General features: G+C 49.1%; 1 protein-coding gene across 1 annotated transcript in view; it reads left to right on the top strand.

The window, feature by feature from the left end:
- Window positions 1-3,529: 3,529 nt before the first annotated feature.
- NETO1 (neuropilin and tolloid like 1) overlaps window positions 3,530-20,543 on the top strand; it is a 424,908-nt gene continuing 407,894 nt past the window's right edge. The window contains exons 1-3 of the mRNA XM_030212767.1: window positions 3,530-3,580; window positions 11,523-11,576; window positions 13,071-13,208. Coding sequence (XP_030068627.1) covers window positions 3,553-3,580; window positions 11,523-11,576; window positions 13,071-13,208 — 220 coding nt within the window. The 5' untranslated portion in view covers window positions 3,530-3,552. The remainder of the gene's footprint in view (window positions 3,581-11,522; window positions 11,577-13,070; window positions 13,209-20,543) is intronic.

Here is a 20,543-nt window from a genome sequence, read left to right as displayed (position 1 = left end):
CCTTCTGCTCCAGCCGGCTGCGCCGCACTCTCCGCGCCCCGCAAGGTCCGCTCCTGACCCGCCGCCTCTCTGCTCCTCGAGTCACCTGCCTCTGGCGTCACAGTCCGATTGCACTCCTGCTCCGGCCAACCTGCTGGACGCGATGCGCCTCCTTCCGCCTCACTTCTCACCTGCGAAGACAAAATGGGGGAAGCAGCAGGACCGGCCCACCTTGTGCCCCACCCTAATCTGTCCACCACAGCTGGCGCATCTACCCATGGGGCAGCCCATGCGGCCTGTGCAGCCCACGGGAGCGTCCCAAAAGGAGGCCACGATCCCCACTGATAAGGGCCCCACCCCATCCCTTGGGAGACCCCTCCCTGTAACTTCCCGACTGCTGCACGGCCGCCCCAAGAGGGGCCGGCAGCTGCGGCCCTGTTCATCAGCCCATAACCCCCCACCTCTCCAGGCAAATGCTGCACTCCCGCTCGCGGAGCTCTCCTCCCCCCTGGCTCATCTCTTTCACCCTCTGCCACCGGGGAGGGAAAAACCCCAGCCCCCAGGCTGTCAGTGTCCATGAGGCCAACCAACCTTGTCCCCTTTCCCCTCTGCACCGCCTGCTCGCTCTCTCACATCTCCTCCGCCCCCTGCCCTGCCCCTTGCAGGCGCACAGTTTTCTGCCTGCCACTAATGTGGCGGGTCTTTCTGGTCTTCTTTCTCCCTGCCCCCTCTGCTGCCTCGACTGCAATGGCAGTTCGTGCTCGTTCCTTCGACCTCCAAGGGCCCATCGGCGCTGCCCCCCTCCTACCAAACTCACTGGCTCCGGGCTCCCCTCCAACGAGTTGCTTGCACAAAAAGAAATTTCAGCACCCAAGGCCTCCTCTGCCGTCTCCCCTGCTCCAGCTGCCATCTGCAAACGCCTCCGAGGATCTTAGGAATGCCGTCACAATCCCCCAGCTTTATTTTTCTTCTTAGCTCCGCCCCCCCCAACTGCTTATCTTTCTATAGGCTTCCTACCTTTCCTCCTTTGTTAGCACCTTACTTTAACTTTGCCAATCACGCGATTGGTTTACACTGACGTTTCCCCGTGGACCCGATCTCCCCCCTCCCCCCTTACCTTCCTTGAGACCCGCTCTTACGGGCCCAGCCCTCGTTTAACTGGGCCTGTCGAGACAATCTCTCGGGCCTCTTATTCTATGTGTGAAGAAAAATATAGTTTTTTGGCTTTTGTTTCGGCCTGGCCGTACATTGTCATGTGTTTCTTACAGTTGAACCTGTCTTCATCAATTATTTAAACAACGAGGGCCTTTGCAACTTTTCTTGTATTGTCTTTTCTCGGTCATTTAAAAGTAGGGGGGAGGGGTTGTGATGTGGTAGTGGGCATGTTGTGTGAAATGTCATTTTAGCTTACCTCCTAGTACCATCCCAAATTCTTCTGCTCTGAGACACCAGTGGTCTGCTGGCCTCCCTGTCCCCAGCTTGACTGATGAATCACCTGAGTCCAAAAGGGTCCTAAAGAGAACCACTGCTCAATGAAATCCTCCCCCTACCCTCACAGCTAACGCAAGCTCCAATTTTAAAACATAAAAATGGGGTAATAGCTCTGTATATCTGCCAGGGGTGCAAAAAAGGCTGTTCCAACTTTAACTGTGGAGTATTCCCCTTGTGAATCAAGAGTGATTATTTAACTGGGTGATTAGTCAGAATGTAGTTGGGGGGGGGGGGGATCTATAAAACAACTCCTATGAGCAGAGGGCTCATTCTGTGCTTGCAGATTCTTCCAAGGTTTGTTCTTTTGCCCTGATTCTGTGCTCCCCAAGTCCCCTTTAAAGCTGCCTCCCTCCATTTGGAAAATGCTTGCTGCAGCCTTAGGTTATACAGAGACAGCACCAGCAGCTTCTGAGAGTGGAGCCACCCTGGGAGAAAGATAGGTGGGTGAATGATGTTAAAGAAACCAAAAAGGAGAGAATCATTCAATAGCAAGCAGCATTTGTTTTGTGCTTAACGCAATGCAGAGAAAATCACACTCACGAAGGTGCTTACAGACTTTTTTTGATGTATATATGTGTGTGATTTTTTTTTTTCATTTTTACTCCTTAAAGCCTGCCCACCATTCTCGTGTGTCTCCGCCGTAATGACTGGATTGCTGTGGCTCTCTCTCTTGGAAAGTGGATTCCAGCATTGGTTTGCTGCTCCTGTCGCTAGTTCCCAGTAGCCCCCGATTCTGCTCTGGATAAATCCCTTCCAGCTTTTGTTGCTCTGCTCCCATTGACAGGACTTTTCCTTCCTTTCTCCCCGGTGTCAGATGCCTTCCTTCCTTTCCATGACATTTTTACTTACACTCTTTGTCTTCTTTTCAAAACTATTTCTATGGGCTGCTTCTTCCCCCACAGAGGTTTGGATTATTTTTCTCTCCTGAATTTCTCTCTCTCCCTTCCCCCCACCATCTGATTCTTTTTTTGGGGGGGAGGCATGACACGCTTTGCCTTTCAGTATCTAACATGGGAGTGATTGGCGAGCAGTGGGAAAGGGAAAGGGGGTGGATTTGATATACCGTCTTTCTGTGGTTACAATCAAAGCGGTGATTTCCAGTCGCTGCAAGGGTTTGTTACTCATAAACTTTTATTGCTGGCTTTGCAGGGGGACACTTGTTTTTCCTTACAAAGGGCAGTTCAGTCAACTACAGAGTTTTATTGTTCTTTTCATCTGTTTTATTTTTTAATGCTAGGTTTTTATTCCCCCCCCCCTCCCCCGAACTGAAAAATGGGAGTAAGCAGTGTTGCATAATGAAAGAGTCTGAAGGAGTCGCCCCCCTTCTTTCCACTTCCTATCTTTTCATTTTCTCTGTCTTTATTTTTCGGGAGCCGGGAATATGAATGACATATTTGGGGAGGAAAAGGGACTGTTGCTCCTTGTAATGATTTTTTCATCCGCTTGATGGTTGATGTTATCCACCACGCAGAAGATCTGGAAAATGGAGTTGTTTAATTTTAAAGGATTCCTTCTCTAATGAGGATTGCAGTGCAGAAATATCACTAAATCCTCTCTTTGTTTTGTAAATCTTGTCTTTGGAAGATTGCAAGGTGGAGCGATCAGAGAGGGGCAGATGACGGACCCTTTAATCCTTTCAATGCCTCGGAAGAACCAAAAGATCTTGAAAACGTTTGTCTGGAAATCATGTGAATGCTTGGAGTTGCTTTTGGTTTTATATGAAACTGGTGATTAGATCGCTCGCTGGTACTAGGATGATACTAATATAATTGTTTTTTATTAGTTTACCAGTTTTTAGTCTATTTATTCATTTATCTGTTAACGCTGCTGGACTAGCTGTTGCAGTCCTAGTCCCGGGCAGCGCTCCTGAGGATGATCTGCTGACGAGAAAATGATCAGTGCATTTGTGGTTTGTTCCTCCGTTTGTGCGATGTGATTATTTGGAATCGGTTAAAGGAAGCAGTGCTGATCCAGTGTGGGCTCGCACTTTTCTCTAATCCATCCTGTACCCCCCTCTCTGGAAGTCCTCTCGTATCTAAATGGAATTAGTGGAGATCGAAGCCCCTTGTGTAAGGACCAGACATGATCCATGGGTGCAGTTTGTTTCACAGTGAGTATCTTCGCTCCTCTTATTACTGCCTGTGCTGCATCTCTCTTGCTTTTGCCCTTCTGCAGCAGCTGCCAGAGTTGGCTAGACAAATTCAAGAACTACTAAGGTTGAAACTTTTTTTTTTTTTTTTTTTTAAACAACGTACTGGAATACATCCAGAAAGTCAAGCCTCTGGGTTTGTACATTATAGCGAGAATGAAGTATTTCGGGAGGCTTGAGTGGAAGAATAAATAAATTAATAAATAAATAAAAAAAGTCTACCTCCTTTTTAATGTTCACTCACTGGCTGAAATGGTAATAACAGAACTAGGCAAAAGATTTATATTTATATTTTGAATATTTATTTATTTTTTCATCTCTTACATAGAAAGATGGAGCTAGATGGGGTACTAAGAGAATGCAGAACAGAACAAATTTTTAGTTATATTTTAAACCTTGGAGCTGGGACCCAGTTTGACCCCACATATCCCCCCCCCCCTTCTGCCTGCCCCCCCTCCCCCCCCCAAAAAAACTCTCTGACACCAGAGTTGGGTAACTATAGGCCACAGCTTGCTTTATTAACCATGTATTTAGTTTAACTTCATTAACTTGAAGAAACAACATGACCCCCCCCCCCCCCCCCGAGCTATGTGTCCAGGCTTAACCTCAACAGTTAGCCCCCCCCCCCCTCCACTGCTCGCCGTACTAGCAAAGCGGCCACTTTTCGGCATGCTCCGGGCCCCACCATACCAGCAAGGGCCCTGATCAGTGCGGACCTCCGCACATCTTCCGGGTCGCCCGACTCGCCTGTCATGCCATGGCTCAGCCCCCATGAGCCTTAGCTCCTGTAGCTCGGGGTTTGATTGCTTCTTTTTGCTGCTGCGCAAAAAACTCCCAGGCCATCTGCTGTAACGAGAAAAACAACCAACCAGAAAAACTGCCTCCCCAAAACAGCCTCCTCCCAACCCTATACCCCATGCCAGGGCGGGAGGGTGGGCAAACTGCCTCCGAGGAACAGGACAATGCCCTGAGCCTTAGAGGAGCCCTCTTTATTCTTCTCCCACTGGCCCCGCCCCCCACGCCGCCATCCACCAATGACAGCCTCCCACAAGCAACTGGGCTGCCGCCTCTATGAGTCAGCCGCTCACCACGCCCCTCCAGCACATCCCACACGTGATGCTGCTCGCCCGCCTTTTGCCCTGCACCCCTTCCAGAACTGTCTCAAACGGGCCCCAGCCTGCGTTTAACGGGGCCTGTAGAGACCAGCTCTCGGGCTTTTTATAATGCTTGGAGCTGGGACCCCGTTCAACCCCACATATTCCCCCCCCTTTCTGCCTGCCCCCCCCCCCAAAAAAAACCCCTCTCTGACACCAGAGTTGGGTAAATATAGGACACAGCTTGCTTTATTAACCATGTACTTAATTTAACTTCATTAACTTGAAGAAACAACATGACCCCCCCCCCCCCCCCCCGAGCTACATGTGTCCAGGCTTAACATCAACAGTTAGCCCCCCTCCCTTCCGCCGCTCGCCATATTAGCAAAGTGGCCACTTCTCGGCATGTTCCAGGCCCCGCCATACCAGCAAGGGCCCTGATCAGTGCGGACCTCCGCACATCTTCTGGGTCGCCCAACCTGCCTGTCATGCCATGGCTCAGCCCCCATGAGCCATAGCTCCTGTAGCTCGGGGTTTGATTGCTTCTTTTTGCCACCGGGGGAGGTCCTTGTGCCCACAAGGACTCTCCTCCCCCCATAAAGCTGCAGCCTACCCAGACCCTGTCCCCCCATTGTTTTCCAGACCGTTCTGAATATCCATCAAAAACAAGTCCCAGCTCACATCAGACAAATGCACCTGGTCCCTTGCAAATAATCCAGCACATCGTGTGTCCACCCATGTGTGCCTGATTTGAAGACCCCCCCCCCCCCTTTGCAATGATCCACACACTGACCTGCCAATTAATCTTGCTCAGTCCCCGGCGCCACTTTCGGGCCGGGAGGCAGGTCAGTCTGGGAATAATGTCTGACCACACCACCCATGTATGAGGGAACCATGCCATTGCCAGCCGCAAGTCCTCTTTTACAGTGTCTATGAGCCTCTTGCCCGTCTAGCCATCCACGTCATTGCCACCCAAATGGAGAAGCAACATCTGAGGGTGCCGGGGCACATCCCGCACCCGATACAGTAACGGGAGGAGCTGACTCCATCTCATTCCGCGCTGACCCCAGCAGGAAATTCTGATCCCTTGCCGTGCCAATCCCAGATAGACCCCTCCTGGCCGCCACGCCACTCGGACGCTAGCCCAGTGGATGAAGGAATGACCGACAATCCACACTGCATATGTCGAACCAATATCTAAAAGTGGGAGGGCCAACAAACGTTGGGCATACCAGGTCACCTATAGACACCCCCGATATCAACAGAACAAACAAACTAACAAGTGTTGCAGGATAGGTCTAGCAGACTTTAGTTCTAGGGATTGCACCGTCCAACCTCGTCCTCTCAAAAAGGCCGGATGTAACCCCTATAGGCCCCTGAAGCCCACCTGCCAATACCCCGGATGGTGTCCGCTCCTAAGTCCACTTGACTGGCACTTGTTGCCGCCCCAATGCGGAAGGAATGCGTGCCAAACTGACTCGGGTTCTGCCCCGCTGTCCCGAGACACTGACAAGTACCGCTGCAAATTGGTACCTCGTTAACGCCACGCCATCGGCATGCACCAAGAGAGCAGGGAAGCCCTCGGGCCGAACCTCCAAGTAGTCTGTCAACACAGCCACCAAACAGGAGTCCATACCTCGAACCCCCCGCAGCACTTTTGTGCTACCTACCCCCCTCTGGTCCGTCTTAGACCGCGTCAACTTGATGCGCAACACGCCATCCTGAATGCATACATTTTCGTACAGCAACCCAGAGGACGCCTCCATTGACCTGCCCCTCACCACCAGCTCCCCCACTCGAAAGGCCCCATAAAAAGCCAAGGCGAAGGCTGCTCGGAATAGCCTAACTTCGAAAACCGACCGAGCCACCTCCCCCACTACTTGCAACAATCGCTCTAACAAGGCATGGGTGATTGGCCTACGCGCATCCCCCATCGGCGGTACCACTCTGCTCCAGCCTTTAAATGCACTGCTCACTAGGAAACGGGAACTAGGTTGACCCCATCCGAAAGCCTTGCTGAAGAACATGAAGCCCACCAGCTGCCGTCTCACCACACTATGCAAGCTCCCCAGCCTCTTAGCGTCGGCGATGTATGCCGCTAGCAGCTCATCTGAAGCCAGCCCCAAGGCCCTCCGCATCTTCCACACCTCAGGTCTCCGAGTCGCCAAAGCTGCTGCCCTTCCAAGTCCGCTTCCAGTGCTAGGGCCCTGAAAGCCTGAAATTGAAATCGAGACAGCGCGTCAGCTACCCTATTATCCAGCCCTGGTACATGTCTCGCCCTGAGGTACACATTCAGCCACAAACAGCAGAGCACCAATTCCCGAATCAATGAGTTCACCGTCAAGCAATGTGCCACCTGCTTGTTCACCACCTCCACCACCCCTTGATTGTCGCACCACACCAGTATACTCCTATCACACAGCTGCCCCGGCCACAACTTGCATGCTACCACAAACGGGAACAGTTCCAAAAAAGTGATATTCTTCGTAAGCCCTGCCTCAATCCAACGTTTTGGCCACGGGGCCGCACACCAAGCACCCACACAGTACACTCCAAAACCCGAGTTCCCTGCCGCATCTTAAACAGCTCAAGGTCTACATTGGACACTTCCGCACTCCGCAGTGCCAACGTACCACTAAATGCCGCCAGGAATTCCAACCACATCTGCAGATCGATGCGCACCCCCGCAGATAATCGGACATGATGGTGCGGCTGCTCTACTCCGGATGTCGCCACTGCCAGATGCCGCGAAAAGGCCCGTCCCATCGGGATGACTCTACAAGCAAATTTGAGACTCCCCAGTAAGGACTGGATGGCCCCCAGTGTGGCCTTCCTGTCCTGCAACACCCCCATGATCTGCCCCTCCAATTGTACCACCTTCTCTTGCAGCAACTGCGTCACCATGCGCTCCGTGTCAATCTCGATGCCCAAAATCGTCAGGACCGACGTGGGACCCTCCGTCTTGTCCAAGGCCAACAGTATTCTGAATTCCGCCACCACCTGTAGAAAGGCTTCCAACAAGCTCCCGCAATCTCCACTATCTGGGGCCCCAATGAACAGGAAATTGTCCAGATAGTGCACCAGAGTGTCCAACCCCGCCCTCTGCACGGTCACCCAATGCACGAAGGAACTGAAGCACTTAAAATAAGTACATGACACAGAACACCCCATCGGCAGACATCAGTTGAAATAAAAGGCCCCATCAAAATGAAACCCTAACAGCGGAAAGGCAACAACCTGAAGGCCGCCTCAATATCAACTTTTGCCAACTGCGCTCTGACTCTGCACTGTCGCACGAGTCGCACCGCACAATCAAACGAGGTGTACTGTATTGAACAGCAGTCTTTTGGAATGCCCGCATTCACTGACCTGCCCAACGGATAGGACAGGTTGTGTATCAGACGGAACTTCCCTGTCTGCTTTTTTGGGATCATGCCAGCGGGGACAGCATAAAAGGGACAAAGGGGCGACCGACAAATGGACCCGCCACCCTACCCAACCGTATCTCCTCGTCCAGTTTGCATCTCACTACCCTCCCCAGTCTTGAGACTGACGCCGAGTTCCGAACCCAATTAGACACTACCCGCCCCTGGTAAGGAATAATGAACCCTTCTGTGAAACCTTTTTCCAATGCTGCCACTGCTTGTTTTGCCGGGTATCGGTGGAGCCATGGCAGCATCGCACCTACCCTCACCGGCATGGGCGCCCGTTCTAATCACCTACTGTTTAACGTCAGGCACTCTCCCCGCCCCTTTCCTCGGACATTTGACTGCGGCATGTCCTAGCCCACATGCGAAACAGGCGTGGCGAAACTTACAATCCGGGAACAGACAGGCCACTCTAGTAAATCTCCAGCAGACCTCTGAGGCTAGGCTTGGGACAGCCCCTGCGGCGCTGCTTTCCCCCCTCCCTGTGGCCCGAAAAGGCTTGCTCGAGTCGGGCGGAGTGCCACCCCCTTACCTGCCCCCCCGCCACCCCTGATCGAGGGGCCATGTGTACCAACCATAGGCTGATATCCTGCATACCCCAGGTCATATGCGTGTTCTCCTCCATTTTGTCTCAAAAAGCTTCGTCGTAATTTAGCTACGCCCAACCACCGAAGCGCTGGAACACGTCCAAGATGGAATCTGCATATGCCAACATTAAACTGTACTGACTCTGGTCACTCCGTCCCCAGATGCTAGTCAGCCGCAAAAAGGATCGCATCCAGTTGACCACTGTTTGTGCGACCTCGTGCTCCTTGGGCCCTTCAGTCTGATTTTTATCATTCTTCGCCCGCTTCCGTCTCTTCCTGCCCTCCAACAAACGGAATATATCAATGCACCACCTTTGCCTTACCCTCTTCCGTAATGAACGCGGCACCTGCTCCCAAAGCTCTGACAAGGCCACTAATGCCGGCAGTCCTCTCACCCCCTCCCCGGAGCCTGTCGTCGTGCCCTCCTGCCGAGTCCCGCCTCCCGCGTGAGAGGTGGCCCTCCTGCCGAGTCCCGCCTCCCGCGTGAGAGGTGGAGGAGGATGATGTAGAGGAAGAAGAGGAGGAAGAATCCCTACTCTGCTTCCCCCGCCCCCCCCCCCACTTGTGTCGCACACCCCTCCCCTGCCCCCCACTAGGGCCCACTCCATTACCATCTCCGGACGCAGTAGCCCTTGGCACTGCCATTCCAGCAACTGCCGCCAGGCCATATTCCTGCACTCCATCTTGCCGCACTGTATCCTCTGTGCTTAGCAAGGTCCGCTCCTGACCCGCCATCATCCGGGTGCTAGCTCCTCCTGCCACGGACATTGAAGGGCGCTCTGCCTCTCGCTCCTCCCGACTTACCGCGCCACTTCCGGCGCCTTCCATGTTGTTCAGTCCCTGTGAAGATAAAACAGGGGAAGCAGCAGGACCAGCCCATCTGGTGCCCCACCCCACCTCCCAGGCGAGAGCCCCTCCTCCTGCTAGCCACGCCCCTCTCGTGTCTCCCGCCGCAGGTGTGCCCAACCAGGGGGCAACCCAAGGGGGGGCCATCAGCGCCGTCCATGAGGGCGGCCCAAAAGGGGGCCAGGCCCCCCACTGCAGTGGGCCCCACCCAAATGCACTACTGCCTGATCCCCACGGGACTCCCTCCCCGGCACCTCCTGGACACCACCCTGCTGAGGCCCCTGGAGTGCTCCGCGCCTCCCCACTGCTCGTCCTGGCTGCCCTGATAGCCTACTCGCTCCCCGGACACCCTTCAGTCCGCTCCTCATGCCGGCCTCCAGGACACCTATCCCCTCCCCGCTGCTTTCTCCACTGTGATCCACTGCCCGGGGACATGGCATCAGCCCCGCCCCTTCCCCCATGTCCAGGACAGTTTTTCCCGCCGGCTGCACACCCCTCGTTTGCCTACACCCACATAATGTGTTTTCTTTTTTTTGCTTTTTTCCCTAAAACTGCATCCACAGCGATAGCTGCCTGGGCCACTTCTTTTGATCAGCGCGCTCCCGGGAGCCCCCCTCCCCCCATGCGCCGGATTCACTGGCGCAAAATGACAGCTTCACACCCTTTAGACAGCTCATCTTCTCCCACTCCCAACACCATGAAAGACCCTGAGTTGTTTCTGCCTCACAGGGAATCGAACACCCAACTCGGCACAATAGAGGCCAGGCCTGTGCTTCTGAGCCACAGACAGCTGTTAACAGCATCCTGCTCGATTCCTACTTCAGCAGTCTTCAAACTGCCTCTGAGCAACAGGACAATGCCCTGAGCCTCGGAGGAGCCCTCTTTATTCTTCTCCCCCCAGCCTCGTCCCCCCCCCCATGCCGCCATCCTCCAAAGACAGCCCTCCCACAACCCACTGGGCTGCCGCCTCTATGAGCCAGCCACTCGCCAAGCCCCTCCAGCGCATCTCACGCGTGGTGCTGCTCATCCCCCCTTTTACCCTGCACCTCTTCCAAAACTGTCTCGAACGGGCCCCAGCCCGCGTTTAACGGGGCCCATCGAGGCCAGCTCTCAGGCCTTTTATTCTTGCGGGTTACTATTTTCTAAAGCTAAAAGTTTTCTTTTCCTCTTGGGTAGGTCTCTATTTTTGATTCTCAAAAATGAAAAGTAAGTTGGTTTCTCTATGTTAAGTTCAGTCTGATGTTCCTCTTTTATCCGTTCATGAAAATGATATATTGCCAATTTCAAACGTTTATGGTGGTTAATTCCTTAGCCCATTAAATGCCAAAGACAGTGAAAGTTCTGTATGTGTGACAGTATCTTTTTTTTTTTTTAATCTTGGCACTGGGCCACCCACCCCCATTAATTCATTAATCTTCCTCTCTTTTCCTCACCAGTCTTATGCCAAAGGACCTCACCAAGAGACTTCCCTTTAAAAGAATTGATGCAGTGTAATAGATCAGGTCTAAAACATTTCATGCTTCCCATTTCTGCCATTCCCATTATTTTCAATTATTTTGCTTCCTTCCTCTTTCTTGTTCTATGCAAGTTGTCCATTTTGCCAGGTCTTGTGCCACTACAACAATACAGGAAGTTGCCTCTGCAGTGCTCTGCAACCAATATGACTGGGGGAGGGGGGTAGAGTTAGCAGAGGCTGGGAGAGACATATATCGTGTCTGCTTTAGGTCTGATCAGCAACAGTAACACACTTCAAGTAGTGGGGGCTGCAAATGTTGCTGGTCTTTATCAATATATATCTGATTTACAGTGATATGTACCCAAAAATAATTCAATTTTAGGTTTTTTTTTTCATTCAGCTCTATGTTAATTTAAGGAATAGTAAAGAGGGTTCTGTCTGACCACACTAGCCTATGGCTGTACCTCAACTTCCACCTGTCTTCTATTTCAGTTGTAACAGGTCTAATCGTTCTGTATGTGTCTGGGGCAACAAAACGAGGAGCAGGTATGTGTGTTCTTTTTCCACTACTACTTTCACTCCCTTTGGTTTTCTTCTGTTTCTCTGTACTAGGGATCTGCATGCATTTGAAATGCCATGAGATATGTCTGATATTTCCTATGTCATTTTGTGTCATTTTAGAATGAAACAAGAAACACACATTTTGTTTTTTTCCCCCCCTTAATAGAGCACACTATTTGAACAATAGACCTACTATTGATGAACAGTGTGCACTATTGTGCAATAATTCACATTATTTGAATAATAGGCCTATTATTGATTAACAGTAAGCACTTTTGTGCAATAAGGCACACTATTTGAACAATAGGTCTACTAAGGCACACTACTTGGACAAAAGGCCTACTGTTGATTAATAGTGTGCACTATTGTGCTAACAGGCACGCTATTTGAACAATATGCCTACTATTGATGAATAGTGCACACTATTGTGCAATAAGGCACACTATTTGAACAATAGGCCTACTAAGGTACACTATTTGAACAATAGGCCTACTATTGATGAATAGTACACACTATTGTACAATAAGGCACATTATTTGATTAATGGTGTCCACGTTTGTGCAATAAGGCACAGTATTTGAAAAATAGGCCTACTAAGGCACACCATTTGAACAATAGGCCTACTATTGAGGAATAGTGCATACTGTTTGAGCAATAGAGTGCACTATTGCACTACAGTGCGTACACAGTATTGATGACATTGCCCCTGAATGAAAACAATTTTATAAAAAAAAACCTCAAACAAAACCAGAAATCCCATAAATGATAAGGAAAACTCTGTATAACTATTTAATGTATTGCATCCATTTACTTTACTGATTTCTCAGTTTTGGTAGGTACATTTGGGAAGTACTTTTTTAAAGCATTTGCTGGGTGTATAGCATGTTTTTACATATGAAAGGGAGTCATATACTTGTGGATATACGTGTCTATAAAGTAGGCACATGGAAAGATTGAACTCACATTTACATGATACAAATGTAGGCATTTGGGGGGGGGGGCATAATTGCAATGTTAGTTTGGGAGAAGTTTCAATTTACATGGATATTTAAGAAGTACACATGTACATACAGTACATGCACACACTGACACCTTCTTTGGAGCAGGTGTAAATCTGTGTATGAGGATTTGTGTGTTTTTGCTGCTGAGTGCCTATTTGAAAAAGGATCTATTTTGCCTTGATAAAACAGGCTTGAAATATATGCCTTTCAGGACATGATATAGACGCCTTCTTATTAAATTAGCCCTTTCAATTCAGCTTTACCCGTTTGTTCTCTAGTGGTATGCATATTATTTCTGTTTGCTTTGCTACCACTAAAGCATGATCTTTTTACATATGGCCAAAATGTTTGTCAGGCATCTTCTGGGGAGGGGGGAAAGGGCTATAACGTTAAAATGACTGAATTTTACTCATTTATGCAAATTAGCACAACACAAATATACTTGATGTAACAATACATATATGGGTTCTCTCTACAGGAAAGCAAATCACTTCAGAAGGGCAGAAATCTGTGCAATGTGGGTCTTGGACAAAAAATGCAGATGGGGGCATCTTTACTTCTCCCAATTACCCCAGCAAATATTCTCCAGACAGGGAGTGCATCTACATTATAGAAGGTGACTGACCTATCAAACAAATGTACTTGGATTAGTATGTTTTTGTACCACATTGGGTTTCCTCTTTGATTGTGAGGCACCTTCATCAAGAAGTAATTATAATTCTCCTTAAAAGAAAAGATGATGGTGCAGGCGATATGGGTCTGGACATGCTATTACAGAAATTCACTTGTTGTGAAGTATTTTGTTCACTGGTTAAGTATTGGCAGGTTGCTAGAAAAAGACAAAGAAGTTGTACCGCAGCATCCCTTATGTGGGGGAGTGGGACATGATGCAAGGAAGCTGCTGTAGGATTTAGAGACATGGAACCACATTAAGGTCACTTCTAGCAGTGCACATAAATCATTTCAAGCAAACATAATTTTGAATGTTGAGTGCATATGGTGTGCATGTTCCTGAAATAGTGTGAGCCATTTGCACGTAGGTCACATTGTTTCCTGATAGTATGTGCATATGTGATTGTTTGCATATATGTACTGGTTCATGCATGTGTGCAGTATTGGGAAAGAGTGAGCCCTACGATCAAACAGAGCACTCTCTAAGAAAAGTGCACACTATCTCCCGGTTTCTATATATGGCCCCCCAAAATTGGGCACCAGTCCAAGATGCACATGCAAATTAATTGGATAGCGAGCAATAATTGGGGACTGACAACCAATTATTGATGTTAATTGGCACCAATTAGGATTTGAGCATGCATCTGGCTTTATGCTATTCTATAATGCTGGATGCCCAAATCCCAAAGCAAGTGACTCAAAAGGGGGTGTGGCCATGAAAGGCATGGGCGGGTCAAAGGCATACTGAAAGGTTGGGTGCAGTGTTATACAATCTGCGGAATCTGAGCCCAACTTATGTGCCAGGATTTATTCCAGGTTTCAACTGGTGTAAGTATGGTGACCAGAGCTGGGCATGAGAATCTGCTCTAAGTGCTATTGTATACAGGGCACCCGGCCTTTATAGAATAGCGTTTAGCACAGATTTTTTTTTCTGGCGCTAAATCTTGGGCACCATTTATAGAATTCTACCCTATCCCCTGGATTCTATATAGTGTGACTTAAGTTGTGCATACAAATCCAGTCGTATTCTGGATTTGTGCGTGCAACATAATTACTTAACAATAACTGATGAACTATATTTTTTGAAATTCAATCACATGTTATTTGCTATTGAGTTGCTTTAATGGATTGAGAATGAGTTTAACTCTTTTTAGAGACTGTTGCATCATAATAAAAGTGGAACAGGAGGTATGCTACTCTTATTCTAGTCTGCTTGTGTCTATGGATTGGCTGCACTGGGATTGATTATTCTTTCCTGTAACCTGTAATCGACAATAATTGTAGTATTTCTCATGCATGCTAACCTTCATATAGGAGGAGTGTGTTAGAATTCATTTTAGATCACTGACATCCGGTTTCTCTGCATTATGTGATTTGTTGAAGCAGTGGTATTATCAGCCCTCCAATTTGAGGGGGTGCCTGGGGTGTAATGGGGAGGCCAACATATTCCTCTTCTTCCCCCCCCCCCCCCCCCCCATACGTGTGCACAATTTTGTATCTTTTCCCTCTTCCACATCCTCTGGTCTGGTTTTTCTCTCCCTTCCTTCCTCCTCATGGTCTGTCATCTCCTTTACTTTCCTCCCCATCCCTCTTTCTGCAATTCTCTGATCTACTAGCAGTGTCAGCTCTCAAGGCAGCCTTGCCTCTTGCTGACCTTGGAAGCTTTCTCCTTGTACAACTTCCTGTACCTGCATAGGTAAGAGGCTATAGAGAGGTAGCTTCGGGGGGCCAGCAAAAAGCAAGGCTGCTGCAGGTTGTGTGTGTGTGGGGGGGGGGGGGGGGGGGGGGAGGGTGGATGCAGGACAGTATATGCATTGCCACTGGGGGAGCCTGAGCCAAGAATAGGGGGTGGGTAGGCTCCTCTGTGGCTATGTCCCTGTTTGAAGTAGGACGCTGTTTGCTTTGACTGTTCCTGAAGGAAGTAACACATAATTCAGTTACCTTGTAGACTACAGAGTTTATATTACTAGTATCCTATATTTTGTAGAAATGTGATTTTATTGTGCTCTTTGAAGTGGAACCTCATTTCAGATGAATCAGGACACAATTGGTGAAACTGAGCTTGTGAACAAATGTACTGCAGAACCCTTTCAATATTTTACGTGAACCTTGATATTTATTTATTAATATTTATTATCCACTTTTCTGAAGAGATTCACCTAGGGCAGTATACAACAGATGTTGCTTGACACAGAGGGGCATAATCGAACGGGGGCACCCATCTATAAGGGCGCCCATCTCTAGGGACGGCCCCGTAAAGAAGCGTACCCGACCGTATTATCGAAACAAGATGGGCGACCATCTTTCGTTTCGCTAATACGGTCAGGGACAGCCAAATCTCAACATTTGGGCCGCCCTTACAGATCGCCACCCTTAGAGATGGCCGACATTGGTTTTTGCCGATAATGGAAACTAATGGCGGCCATCTCAAAACCGGCCAAATCCAAGCCATTTGGTCATGGGAGGAGCCAGCATTTGTAGTGCACTGGTCCCCCTCACATGCCAGGACACCAACTGGGCACCCTAGGGGGCATTGCAGAGGACTTCACAATTTGCTCCCAGGTGCATAGTTCCCTTACCTTGTGTGCTGAGCCCCCCAAAACCCACTACCCACAACTGTACAACACTACCATAGCCCTTAAAGAGTAACGGGGGGCACCCAGATGTGGGTACAGTGGGTTTCGGAGGGCTCCCATTTACCACCACAAGTGTAGCAGGTAGGGGGGGATGGGCCTGGGTCCGCCTGCCTGAAGTGCACTGCAGTACCCACTAAAAACTGCTGTAATGGACCTGGGTATGACATTTGAGGCTGGCATTTAGGCTGGCAAAAAATGTTTTATAATTTTTATTTGGGTGGGAGGGGGTTGGTGACCACTGGGGGAGTAAGGGGAGGTCATCCCTGATTCCCTCCGGTGGTCATCTGGTCAGTTCGGGCACTTTTTCAAGACTTGGTTGTGAACAAAAAGGGACCAAGTAAAGTCGGTGAAATGCTCATGTGGGCCGCCCTTCTCTTTTCCATTATCGGCTGAGGACGGCCATCTCTTAACCAAGCCCCCGTCCTGCCTTCGGTACACTACTGACACGCCCCCTTGAGCTTTGGCCGTCCCTGCGACGGAAAGCAGTTGAAGCCGGCCAAAATCGGCTTTTGATTATACTGATTTGGCTGCCTTTAGGAGAAGACCGCGCATCTCCCGATTTGTGTCGGAAGATGGCCGCCCTTCTCCTTCGAAAATAAGCTGGACAGGCAACTTACATTATAGTAACAGTGTAACATACAACTAGAATGATGAGGTAAACTTGGAAAAAGAATTGCCCTCTCAGTGCTCATGAAAATGAAAAGAAATGGAAAACATGCATTTTTCTTTCCAGTGCTCAGTTGACATCAGCCTGCTATGTATGTGCTTCATGTTTGATGGAATTTTGTATATCTTGATACAGCTTTATTTTATAGCTCAGAGTACTTTTTCATTCTCATAACTTGTAAAGGAGATTTTAATGAGCTGAATTTGATAACATGGACGGCCATGCCCACTCATCTCCTGCTTACCCCCTTGTTCCTGCTCATAGTCCCCATAGTCATTAAGTCATGTGTGAACATAACAAGTCATAGCTTTTTTAATAAATTACAGGAAGCAATACTTTATGCCTAAGTCGTGTTCTTGCTTAAACTGCCCAAAATTCCAATTGATGCTGCTTTGCTAAGGTGTGAGCTTGGGCGCATCTCTGTTTGTCTCAGGGCCTACCCTATTTCTAGCTAGGATGTACTAGATTCTTACTTTGTGGCTTCCCCAAAGCTGCTAAATACTAAGCCGACCAGCTGACAACTTAGCATGACACTGCCTGAACTGTGAATCTGTAAGATCTAGAACACAGATCTTGAAAAAAGATTTTCCATTCCTTTCAGGATATGGATTGCACCTCTGGAAAGCTGTTGTGCATGCCAGTTCTGGCTACCCGCTCCTCCTTGGATTGGGCACCCCACCTACTATAACAAAATACATAATTGGAATAGTAACATATAGCATTCAAACCAAAGCATTACAAAATAGTCATAATCAAAATTAACAACTAAGAAAAAGATGGAGGGTTGGTAGGGGTGTTTGCACCTCAAGCATCAGTGAAATACTGCCAAGGAGATCCACACTAGTTTTTAAACATTAGCCAGTCCCTGCTCTCTCTCCTGCCTCTGGCTGCATTTGGACATGAGAACATCAACAGGATTTTCCTAGTTCAAATTTCCCAAGCCCAAGCTGAAGTTGACCGTGGAAGACAGAGGAGGGGAATTGCATATTCCAGGTATGGATTCAGGGCTGATGCTGTCATTAGGTGAACTAGGTGGTCGCCTAGACCAGTGGTGTGCTGGAGCCGGCTCGCACCGGCTCGCAAGAGCCGGTTGTTAAATTTTCTTCCGGCTTGCGAGCCGGTTGTTGCAAATAGCGAGCCGGCTCTGGCTCTCCTCCATCCCTCCTCCCTCCCTTCGGATCCACCTCACCTCCCGCTTGTTTTTTAAATTCTTGGCTTCCAGCGCCGAGTCGCCCACTGTCCTGAGTCCTCCCTTGCCGATTTGCGCTTTAAAAATGGCCGCCGAGACTTCCAGAGGCGGCCTCGCGAGACTTCGGCTGAAGTCTCAGCGGCCATTTTGAAGTGCGAATCGGCAAGGGAGGACTCAGACAGTTGGCAATTCGGCGCTGGAAGCGAAGAATTTAAAAAACAAGCGGGCACGCGGTGAGGGACCGGATCGGGAGGGAGGGAGGGAGGAGAAGAAGAATTTCATAAAACAACTCGGGAGGGGGTGGCAGGGGGGAAAAGAGAGTCACTGCTGTGCATGGGTGGATGGGAGGGGGTCGCTGGGTATGGGTGCATGCAGGGCAGGGGAGAGGAGGGTCACTGCTGGACATGGGTGCATGCAGGGGAGAGAAGGGTCACTGCTGGACATCTGGGTGCATGCAGGGCAGGGGAGAGGAGGGTCACTGCTGTACATGGGTGCATGCAGGGCAGGGGAAAGGAGGGTCACTGCTGGACATGGGTGCATGCAGGGGAGAGAAAAGTCACTGCTGGACATCTGGGTGCATGCAGGGCAGGGCAGAGGAGGGTCACTGGGTATGGGTGCATGCAGGGCAGGGGAGAGGAGGGTCACTGCTAGACATCTGGGAGCATGCAGGGCAGGGCAGAGGAGGGTCGCTGGGTATGGGTGCATGCAGGGCATGGGAGAGGAGGGTCACTGCTGGACATGGGTGCATGCAGGGCAGGGGAGAGGAGGGGAGAGAGAAGAAATGCTGGACATGGATGGAGGGGAGAGAAAAGTGAGGAAGGAGATGAGATGAGGGAAAAGGAAGAGAGGAGAAAAACTGCACATGGATGAAGAAAATAGGCAGAAGCTGAGGACCAGAAATGAAGAAGAAAGGAAGAAAGAAATAAATGGAAAGGAAGCCCTGGAAACGGAGTTAAGAGGACAGATAGCAGCAGAATCGGATACTGGGCCAGCATGATCAGAAAAACAGTCACCAGACAACAAAGGTAGAAAAAAAATCATTTTATTTTCCTTATAGTGTTTGGAATATGTTCACTTTGAGAATCAGGTGCTCAACATTAAAAGTTTATATTTATTTACTTATTTATGGCATTTTATCCCACATTAAACATGAATTAGATTGGAACCTGGGATCATTTAATTTTTTTTCCTGGAGAGAGTAATGCATTGCCCCCCTCCCCCGCTATAGCCAGCTCTGCAATTTTGGGGGGACGCAGAGGTGGACGGGGGGGGGGGGGGGGGCGCAGTGGTGGACGGGGGGGGGGGGGGGCGCTGAGGTGGAACGGGGAGAGAGCCTGTTGTTAAAAATTTACCAGCACACCACTGGCCTAGACCGATAAACTTTGGAGAGTGGCAGAAAGTGCCCATGGAAAGCCCTTGCTTTGGCAGTCTCTGTTCTCCTCTCCCTGCCATTACCACTACTACCACATCTCCCTGGGGCTGGTGGTGGTGACTATGGCAATAAAACAGGGAAAAAATGTGGTGTAGCACATCTGAACCTTTTTGTGCTATGTTTTAAAAGTCCAGCCAGTTTTGACCCCTCTGACGCAGACTTCCTGTTTGCTTGGGGGTGTGACTAGCTGAACTTTCAGAATGTAGCATACATTTAGAGGCCTTGCAACAAGCTTCTTTTCTGTTTTGTTGCTATTGCCCCTAATGCAGGTCCCAGAGGGATATGGCAACAGTAGTGTATGGGCTGAGATGGGCAAAGGAGCGAGAAGAGGCAAGAATGAGAGTTCATCTACAGTACCTAATATCCTCCTCACACCCACCCCGCACAGATGCCATGTTCTCAAATGGTCTGGTGTACTGGGCCCCAAGACTAGGCATTATTAAATGACGGAGAATTGAGATTAGCATTAAGAATATTAAATAAGTACATAAGAACATACGTGTATAAACACCACTATACTGCAACAGACCAAAAGCCCATCAAGCCAAGTATCCTAGTTCCAACAGTGGCCAACACAGGTCACAATTACTTGGCAGGATCCCCCAAAAGTAAAATAGATATCACGCTCCTTTTCTCAGGAATAAGCAGTGGATTTTCCCAAGTCAACCTTATTACCAAAATACCGCACCTTAGTAAAAGGCCTCCTGTGTGCTCCCTAGTCCCTGTATTTTTGGAAAGAGTAAATAAGGAGTTCTTTTACCAAGCTGTGGGTAAAATTGACTTTAGCACGCCCTTACATGTGTTTTTTTCTGCATGCTAACATCATTTTTCCCGCAGCCAGAAAATGGCCAATTTTTCTATTTTTTTGAATTAATGGCCATGCACTAATGTTGTCGTTAGCATATAACCATTAACAAAAATTAGCGCATGAGCACTTACCACCACCCATTTTGCAGGTAAGAGCTCACGTGCTACTCCTGCGCTAATCAGTTAGTGCATCTATATTACCGCATGCTAACTGGTTAGCACAGAATTGGCCATCTCCGCCACCCCCCCCAAAAGCATCCTCCACAGAAAAAGTAAAAAAAATATTTTGCATACGCTTTGCATGTGCTAACGCCAAACATACCACTGGAAGCCTGAGTGCATTATGCAGTAAGACTTTTTAAGCTATGTTAGGCAAATGTTAGTACCTAATGCAGCTTAGTAAAAGGACCCCTAAATGACTCACGTCTACCAATTCCACTGCACTCTGGATTTTATAGACCTGTATAATATCTCCGCTCAGCAGTCTCTTCTCTGAGCTGTAGAGTCCTAGCCGCTTTAACCTCTCCTCATAGGCAAGTCTTCCCATC

The sequence above is a fragment of the Microcaecilia unicolor genome, chromosome 1, assembly GCF_901765095.1.
Source record: "Microcaecilia unicolor chromosome 1, aMicUni1.1, whole genome shotgun sequence".
Taxonomy (NCBI): domain Eukaryota; kingdom Metazoa; phylum Chordata; class Amphibia; order Gymnophiona; family Siphonopidae; genus Microcaecilia; species Microcaecilia unicolor.
Note: the sequence above shows the minus strand (reverse complement) of the source record. Positions and strands in the feature narration are given on the sequence as shown.